The 10,259-nt window shown below is 37.9% G+C and overlaps 1 protein-coding gene across 1 annotated transcript in view; it reads left to right on the top strand.

Annotated features, from left to right (window-relative positions):
* The window catches only part of LOC115431158 (echinoderm microtubule-associated protein-like 1), a 26,495-nt gene extending 18,799 nt beyond the window's left edge, over window positions 1–7,696 (top strand). Inside the window, exon 7 of the mRNA XM_030151393.1 lies at window positions 7,656–7,696. Within this exon, the coding sequence (XP_030007253.1) occupies window positions 7,656–7,696 (41 nt within the window). The remainder of the gene's footprint in view (window positions 1–7,655) is intronic.
* The last annotated feature ends 2,563 nt before the right edge of the window (window positions 7,697–10,259 follow it).

Genomic DNA, 10,259 nt, shown 5'->3' on the forward strand with positions numbered 1-10,259 from the left:
GAGAATTAATACTGAACAAACAAGAACTCAAACTATGAATGATGAAAGAGCTGCAGCATCTGAAACTGACCACAATGAACATTTGACAGACAACACTGGTCTACAAGGAAAATGCTTCCAGAATAAAAGTAATGAAATTTACCACATGAGAGTCACTGATAAAGAAAAATCAAGTCAAAAATGCTGGTTGGCTGAACTTTCCAAGATACAGCCTTGGGTCAAAATGTGAAATTCAAGAATTACGGGAGATGGGTTTGACTCGAAAGGATATTGTCTCAGAGCGACAAGATCTACTTCAAACACTGTCTGCACATTAGAATACATTCACTTAGAGGTTCTTTAGTGGAAGATTTATAAAACTATTATATAAATGTACATAAACCAATATATATGTGTAATAACACTTAATCATATACCTTGAAAACATCAGCAAACCGGCACTTGTCATTTATTTTCCAATTAATCTTATTAAACATACATAACATTTAGCACATTTAATCTCTGAAGCAAATCATTCAAAAAATGTAGACCAGTGTACACAGAACCACAGTGCTGCAGTTTCAGACTCAGAGTTGTTGTCTGTTGTATTTTGTGATTGTCTCCCTCAACTCACATATATTTTTATTGTACGTTTTTATTTTTATCATGTACTAGAAATTTCAGGTGACCCATTTGAATTCCAGGCGACCCCACATGGGGTCCCGACCCCAAGGTTGAAAAACACTGCCTTAGAGAAAAGCAAAGACCATGTGAGGAGAAGACATGAACCCTTTATACAGAAATACTCTGAAATTCTAATTTTCAACCTTATTGTGTACTAGCTGGGTTTCCATGACAGTTTTCCACAAATAAAAGCAATATTTCTGCAACTTCAACAAAGTACAATTTCGACTTGTGTTCCATTGAAGAGTGTTTCGCTTCTGATGCATGATTTTAGTAAAGTCCGTCTCGCAACATGTCGTAATTTCAAAGAACTGTAAAACTACAAATTAATTCTTTAAATGATTTTATATATGGAGAATGCAGTGAAGGAGGAATTTCATTGTTTTCTTGATGCCGTTAGTTGAATAGTTGTTATTGTGTTTTATGCTCATTGTGTACTGCATGTGTTTTGTTTTTTGGACTTTGTTGGCCGCTACCTTGGCCAGGTCTCCCTTGTAAAAGAGATTCTTAATCTCAATGGGACTTCCTGGTTAAACAAGGTAAAATAAAAATAAATAATTCTCGTAAATACTGTAGAGTTCTTGTAGACGCTCGTTAAAAGCAGTGATTTTTGCTTTTTTAAATGGAATTATACATTTTCAAACATCTCTGTGGTCTACATAAATTGTAAATGCTATAGTTGCGGAAAAAATTATTAGACCACCCTTGTTTTCTTTGTCTTGTTCATTTTAATGCCTGGTACAACTAAAGGTACATTTCTTTGGACAAATATAATGATAACAACAAGGATAGCGGCCATGGCTCAGTTGGTAGAGCGGGTTGTCCAATAACCGAAGGGTTGGCGGTTCGAATCCCGCTCTGTCCTAGTCAGTCTGTTGTGTCCTTGGGCAAGACACTTCATCCTCCTTGCCTCCAGTGCCACCCACACTGGTGTATGAGTGTTTGGTGGTGGTCAGAGGGGCCGTAGGCGCAAAATGGCAGCCACGCTTCTGTCAGTCTGCCCCAGGGCAGCTGTGGCTACAGATGTAGTTTACCACCACCAGAGGGAGAATGTGAGAGCGAATGAATAATGGGTCAATAATGTAAAGCGCTTTGGGTGTCTAGAAAGGCGCTATATAAATCCAATCCATTATTATTATTATTATATTATTAACAAAAATAGCTCATAGTAGTTTAATTTCAGAGCTGATATCTATCCATTTTCCATGTTTTCTTGATAATAACCAAAATCACTTCAGTTCTTCCATCAATATCTATGACATTGTACTGACAAAAACAGTGCTTTTAGGCATTCCATGTTTTCTTTTCTGTCTGTTTTAGTCACATGATACACACAGGAGTTAGTACTGGATTGCATAACCATTGTTTCTGATGACTTTTGATGGTCTAATAATTTTTTCCATGACTGTATGTTTGGTTCTGAATTCTTCATTAATCCAACTCCACAGGTCCATCTTCAACACTATTTCTGAGTAATGACACCAGAAAGGTGGTTCTGAGCGCTGGCCCTTTAAATGCACATGAGCCACTTCAGGCCCCGCCCCCTCCTGGTTGTTGGCTTTGCTGCTCTGTCCAGTTCAACCAACAACTGAACATTTTAGGTAATCGGCTCAAGTTTGGACTATTTTCAGTTTTTACTACAGCCGCTGCTGCTGACAAACAATTATGTCGTACTCAGAGAAATGTTCGTCAGAAGTTTTGACCAAAATGAGCAAATGTCGTGACATAACCAGTTACAAAATGTAACAAATTAAGCAGGAATTAAAACGGGTTGTAGAAAAAAATACAAGAATAACTATATAGCGATGACAGAAATACACTAAATAATGAAGATAATGAAGAATAATTAACCCAAGAGTAACAAGAATAACTAAATAATCGCAGATAACTGGTTAAAAACAACAGCTAACCCCATAACTATCAATATGATGAAGAATAAACAAATAATCTCAGACCTCACTACAGCCACTAACTATTATTCAAAAAAGCGATTCGGATCATTCATAATGTTGGCAACCAGGAACACACAAACTCATTTTTCTGACAGTCAAAATTACTCAAGTTTACAGACATTGTGGACTATCAAACAGCTCAAATAATGTACAAAGCTAAAAATAATCTTTTACTAACAAATATACAGAAATTATTCAGTATTCACGAGGGGGGTTATGATTTAAGGGGGAAAATTAACTTTAAAATTCCCTTAATACGCACGACTAGGAAGGGTTTTTGTGTTTCTGTCAGTGGGGTGAGACTGTGGAACAGATTAATACAGAGTTAAAGCAACGTCCAAGCAGGAAAGAATTTAAAAAGAGGTACAAAGACACAATTTTTCAGAGGTACAGGGATGAGGGAGGGCTTGGGGATCACTGGGTGTTCTAAAGATGTACAAGTATGTGGTAAGTGTATGATATGTATGTATAGGTGTGTGGTGTGTGTGTGTGTGTGTGTGGTGTATATGTAGGTGTATATGCGTGTATAGATCTGTGTATGAATATGTATTGACATATATGTGTTATTGTATTATGTGTTTATGTAAATCATATTATATTTGTTCATAATAATATAAGCCAGAAACCTAATTATTTACTAGTAAGTATCAATCATATTATAGCATACTGTATAGATATGACTAGACGAGGAAAGTTATTATTGTTATTAATTATATAAGGAGAAGGGGTGGGAGTTTATAAGTTGTACTTCTTCTCACTCCTTTTCGAATATGTATTATATGTCTTATGTTTAAGTGTTTTGTTTATTTATTTTCTTCTGTTTGACATTCATGTTCGAAATAAATACATCAATTAATCAATCAGATAATAACATGAACTGACAGAAGAATTACTGATTAATAGTGAAGTAAAGCTTGACTGATGCTGGACTTTAATGGCTGATATATTAATAACAGTATAAATCAGAGGAAAGCTGAAATCTCAAACTCAAAAGAACTGAAAAACATTATACAAGTCTGAAAATGACCCGCTTTGACTTCATTAGATCCGAGAAAACTGTGAAACCGAACGTCAAAGTGACTGGGAGAATTTTTTTGTGTTTTGATCAACTGTGTTATTTTCATTTTATGTAAGAATCATTGAGTAATAATGAAGAAGTCAGTGATAATGAATAATATGTGAAGGATAATAATGAATAAGTGATGATAGTAACTAAATAAATAATGATGAACTTAATGAGAAATAGTCACAAAAAATGTCTAAAATGACAAATAATACAAGACGGAAAGGATGTAAAAGACGCAGAAAAATAAAAATGACACAAAAGATACGACAAGATGCAAATGACGGAACAGTTAAGACATTTCATATCAGAAGAGTGACTTAATAATGAACGATGACGAATGCCAGAATAATAACAAAATATAATAATTGTTAAAGCTGAGAAATTCCTGGATGCTGGGCAAAATCATCATGGCAGATTCCAAAGGAGTAGTGCGGAGACTAGCATCATACAAAGACCCATAACCAAATTGTGTTTATTACAGGGAGAAGATTGAAAGAAGACGAAGACTCACTCGTATAAAGTGAGATATGGTAGAATGTTTATGGCTCTATGGTTGAGTTTAAGTTAGTAAGTGATATGCTAAGGCCTAATCAATTAGGGACCGGAATATGTGAGAGCCATTTTTTGTGCTTCATTTAAAAATTCATATTTATATTTGATTTCTTATTAATAATTATGTATATTTATGATTGTTGAGTAATAATCATGTCCTGACATCATTGTGTGATGTTATCCTATTGGCTGCTAAGATTATAAAATATAAAGAAAGAGAAGCGGAAACGGAAGCCTGGTGCCCAGGAGCATCACAGTCTTTTGACCGTCATGTAATCTAATTTAGAAATTCATCTTTTTTTGTATCAGTCGAAGTCAGAGGTTCCCAACCTTTTTGTCTCGACCCCATTTTAACATCACAAATTTCTGGCGACCCCAGACATTCAAAATGGAGACTTTTTTTTGCTAAAATTAATTTGTTTCTGAACATGTAATAGTTTGCTATACTATGTTGCAAATAAACATTAATTTTAGACAACATTTAGTCTATATCATTCTTGAACACACCAGTAAGAGTAAATCTCAAAAACCACAATTAATTTCGGATGACGAATTTACCGCGTCAGACATCTTTATATTTTATACACCGGGTACTCTTTCCACTTTGCTCTGACTTAAACTGCGTGCCCATACGGAACATATGACCGCCGGTGTTTCTCCATCTTACTCCAATACTTCTGTAAAAACGGCTGTCTGGTTAAATTCGGGCTGCCCCAGAGGGGGGGGTCGCGTAATTTAAGGTAACTCACCAGTTATGTTTCGGATGGACGGCCCAAACCAGGAGAAATGGAAGAACTCACCAAAAAAGAAGGTTTGAGATTTTAAAAAGTTAAAACTTGATTTATTTGCTTTAGGCAAAAATAGGAAAAGGTTACAAAAAGGAAAGAAGTCAGTTATCAATTAGTCTAGCATCAAACACACTATTCGTCTCTGACTTTTCCTCATCTCATCATTACATTTTATAGTCTTCAGTCACTTGGAAGACTTCCATATTTGGTAAAAAATCTCAATGACTGGTTGAACACTTGTTGCTGGGTAAAACAGTCACAGCTTACGTCAAGAACTCCATGTTAGCTAATTCTAAGAAAAAACCTTTTTGAAAGTTCACCTGAGTTAAGCCCACCTTGGTTTTGACATTTGCACCAACAGTTTAGTTTACACTGCATAGTTAAACAACCGAGTTTAAGTAAGTACGTCTAGTTCTAACACTTGAGCAATTCCTGACCACAGAAAGCCCAAAGTTCATAATCAAGATGAACTCAGCTGGCTTTTACCACAAAGCTGCAAGATAAGATCTTTTTCTTAGAATCTGACCTATTCTCCAAGATCAGCACCCATGAACCTGACCTGACACTGACTGTTCAGTACAAAGAAGGACACATCTGCAAAAATAAAAGATTCTTCAAGCAAACAACCTGCAACGTTACTTTTTGTCTTCTCCATTTTGGTTCATGATGTATGATGTACGATATTCACCTGACATTGTAGAGCAAAATTTAAAGTGACATTCAACTCCCATTTAATACGATCCGTATCACATAATGTATATTATTCTGGACGGAGACAGAAAAGCCAGGTGTAGATTACTGCACAAAGTGAGGATTTTATTTTCCTCAGTCAGAATATGTACAGTCAGTCCAGCTTGGATTTACAAGGCTGACAATTAATACTGAACAAACAAGAACTCAAACTATGAATTATGAAAGAGCTGCAGCATCTGAAACTGACCACAATGAACATTTGACAGATTAACAGAACCACAGTGCTTCAGTTTCAGCTTTAGATTTGTCATGTCTTTTATGTATTATTGTCTCTCTCAACTCACCATATATTTTTTTATTAGTATTTTTCTTTTTTTTTTATCAATTACTAGAAATTTAAGGCGACCCCATTTGAATTCCAGGCGACCCCACGTAGGGTCCCGACCCCAAGGTTGAAAAACACTGATCTAAGTTTTAAGTAAAGACCACAAGCAGAAAGTTGGATTCCAGAGCCTTTGTTCACTGATGTGTGTCACGTACAGAAGAACTCCAAGCTTCACAGCTAGTGAGTTATACGCCGCACTCACAATAATGATAAGTGATTGTTAGAGAAATATGATACTAGACTATTCTCTGTAAATACCAGGTGTCCAGAGCACAAGTCATGGATGGGTCATGATGACATATCCTATGAGAAAACACCCAGGATATGTTTACCATTTCTTCTCTATCTACATGTTTTCTGTGTGCTGGTGCCAGCTCAGGGCCAGAGCCGCCTGTTGCCTTTGGGGAGATCAGGAAAAAATAAAGGAAGGTCCGCACAACCTGTGAGCTCCCAAACCATTTATTTAGTGACGTTTCGGGCCGAGGCCCTTCATCAGACTGAGGACAGACAACCTTACACATGTTTTATATGCAGCTTCTAATCACAACACTTGACCCGCGTTATACGTCATTTTAGGAATAACAGAAAAAGTCTATTAAAACTTTTCAAATATGATCAATTAAATGATCAAGAGTCAAACATTTCCAAGTATCCACAAATACAAAACACAGTTTTATATGCAGTGTCCGACCACAATAGCACGTGACATGCAATATACGTCATCTTTGAAGAGCAGAAAATAACTTATTGAACTTATTAAACCTTATCATACGTACAATCAATCAATGGGGAGATCAGGCCTTAGTGTAGTGAGAGAAGAGTACAAACGCAGTCACTGAACCCATTAGGCCTGTAACCGTACACAAAATTTTCGGTTCAGTACGTTTTCGGTTTTTTTGTGATTAATGGAAAAACCGACACTATGCATTTCTGTTTTTTCGACATTTAGTAAATATGGGTAAAGTTTTGCGCAGATGTCCAATGGAAAAGCGACTATTGACGTTCATCGCCATGTTTATGGAATGACTTCTCATGTCATTTTGCGATACTAAATAAACAAATCATCACATTTGTGACTTAATTGAAAAAAAAAAAAAAAACAACATTACACAATTCTGTTTTTTCAACATTTAGTAAATATTGGTAGAGTTTTGCGCAGATGTTCGTCGCTATGTTTATGGAATGACTTCTTGTGTCATTTGCGATAATAAACAACTTATATTTGTGATTTAATGGAAAAAACGACATTACGCACTTCTGTTTTTTCGATGTTCAGTAAATATCGGTAAAGTTTTGCGCAGACATTCATCACTATGTTTATGGAATGACTTCTTGTGTCATTTTGCGATAATAAATAAACAAATCATTGCATTTGTGATTTAATGGCAAAAACAACATTACGCACTCCTGTTTTTTCACCATTTAGTAAATCGGTAAAGTTCTGTGCAGATGTCACTTTTGTTGTTTTTCCATTAGGTAAATTTTTATGCGCAAGTTACATTCATGCAGTTTTGAGGGTCAACGGAAAGTGACTATTGATAATCTCTGACTTCCAGATGCTGCTTCAACCTTCATCATCATCATCATCATCATGTGACCCTGTGGATCCACATCTCAGAGGAAAAAACACCCAGCCCACCTTTACCTGTGGTTCCCCCAACCCCCCCCCCCCCCCCCCCTTCAACCCGCCCCTGGAGGACCACCGACCCGCTCCCACGGCTCCCCCCCTGGCCCCTGCATCGATCCCGGACACAGACACGCATGTCTCACCGTTTGGTCCCGGGGTTATTTTAGGTTGCATCCCCGTCGGAGGCGCCCGGCCACCGGCTTCCATTCATCCGTGAAACCGCCACTTAGAGCCCGGTGTCAGGATCCAGCACTGAGGGAGGGAGCGTCAGACAAAGACACCGGCATATGTGGAGGATCTGCGGCTCAATAATTTCTGAGATGAGGAGGAGGAGGAGGAGAGAGGAGGAGGTGATCAGTGTCTTTTCGCTCCTCTTCCTCCTTTGCGTCGGATGCGGACGAGACCGAATGCGCACTGGAGGAAAAAAAAAAAAAAAAGCAACAGAAACAGAAAATCCACGCAGATGCAAAGGCTTCTTCACACGCGCACACTGTGTTTCTGCATCCCGCACATCTTCATCTTCATCATCTTCATCATCCTCACTATCCACGCGTCAGAATGATCGCAGTGGGAAGTGAGACTGCGTGGAAAGCCGCGGTTCGAGCCACGCAGCATCATCCACTGGAGACACGGATGCTCCTGTGGAAAAGCAGCAGCAGCAGGAGGAGGACCAGGAGGAGGAGGGGGGGGGGGGGGGGTAAAAAAAAAACGCGTCCTGTGTCCTGGTTCCCCCTCACATCTCCCCCTGTTCATCCATCACACCCATGCCACGGGTGTTCCTGTTTTCTCGTGTCCTTCTGCTGTTTGTTTTTTCCTCTTTATTTCCTGGAATTCTCCTAAAAATCCACACACCGTCTAATGAGGGCGCGGGAAAAACGTGGAGTGGAATCCCGCGACGTTTGACTTTATAGCGGGTCAGAGTGGGTGGGTGGGGGGGGCGTCTGCTCCCCGACACCCAATTATCTGCAATTACTGACCGTCCACATGTCTGTGAGTGGTTCCCACAGTGGGTTCCACTCAGATCATTGGCCCACGCAGAGCTCCACCAGAGTTGAACATTAAACAGGTTAGTGTGGAAAGGATGGAGCAAGAAAGAAGAGCAACAAGACTGAAAAGATACAAAAAAACAAGATAAAACTGATGGAAAATCTGCAATGAGACAAAAATCGTATAAATGACCAGTGGCGGCACCAGGATTTTAAAAGTGGGGGGGCAACTGGAGGGCAAAGAAAATGGGGGGGCGGACAAAAAATTTTGCGCATATTTTAACGCTTTGCGCTTTAGCGGCTGCATTATATATATATATATATATATATATATATATATATTATATATATATATTAATGCCTATCCGTTACACTTTCTATAGAGGGCAATTTTAAGTAAAATCAGGTAATACTTAATGGTATTTGTTAAAAACTACAGCATGAACAACTCAGACTTTCTGTTCTGATTATTTAATTGGTACAATCTACTTTCACATATTTCTCTAAGCACATCAGAAAAACATGCAGCAAACAAACAGCAGTACCAATGTATGCAAGTAAATAAATGTTGAAAAAAATAAACTAATAGCCTAACCAACTAATCAAACAAAACATATGTATACAATGGCTTCCACTACATGCATACGTATATAATCACTGACAACATCTGTAGGCTTAGGTCCACTTTCATACTGACCAGTGTAATCTTATAGCAGAAATTTAAATTAGTGATAAAACAGACCTGAACAGTGAACAAAACTATTTGTAATTAATAGGTGGGTTCAAAACATAAAAAAACAGCCCTTATGCGACTCATGCTAATTCTTTGCTTACATTTCTTATGTAAAAGAAAGATGAATGCAATACAAGCGGAGGTATTAATCCATTCCAGAACTGAAGGCACATATATCGTTATGAACCTATAACTATATTATTCATTAGAAACAACCTCTGCATGTGAGACCTACTCTTCAGTCTCTTCTTGAAGAGAATGCAGTTAGAATATGTGGTGTATTTAAAAGGCATTGATGGATTTTTCATATTTCTTCGTTGCTGAATTTTCCCAAAGATTGCCCAAATCTGGGGGGGGGGGGGGACTGGGGAGGCAAAGGTTGTGACTAGGGGGGCATTTGCCCCCCCATGGCCCCCCTTGGTGCCGCCACTGTAAATGACAAAAGACACGCAACAACCTGTAAAGGCTGGAAAAGGACACAAACAGTCACACGATGCAACAAGATGAAAAAGACGCTATAAAAGGAAGGATGCAAAAAGATGCAAATGCATGCAATAAATCGATTAAAAAAAAAAGATGCAAAGACATGCAATAAATTGCAAAAGACAAAAGGTGCAACAAGATAAAAATTTATGTTTAAATCTGTAATGAGACAAAAATCGCATAAATGACAAAAGGACACAACAACCTGTAAAGGATGGAAAAGACGCTAACAGCCAAATGACGCAACACGATGAAAAAGACGCAATAAATTCAATGGCATAAAATATATAAAAGATACAAGATGCAAAAAGATGCAAATGACATAAAAGAT

This window comes from Sphaeramia orbicularis, chromosome 13 (assembly GCF_902148855.1).
Source record: "Sphaeramia orbicularis chromosome 13, fSphaOr1.1, whole genome shotgun sequence".
NCBI classification, from domain to species: Eukaryota; Metazoa; Chordata; class Actinopteri; order Kurtiformes; family Apogonidae; genus Sphaeramia; species Sphaeramia orbicularis.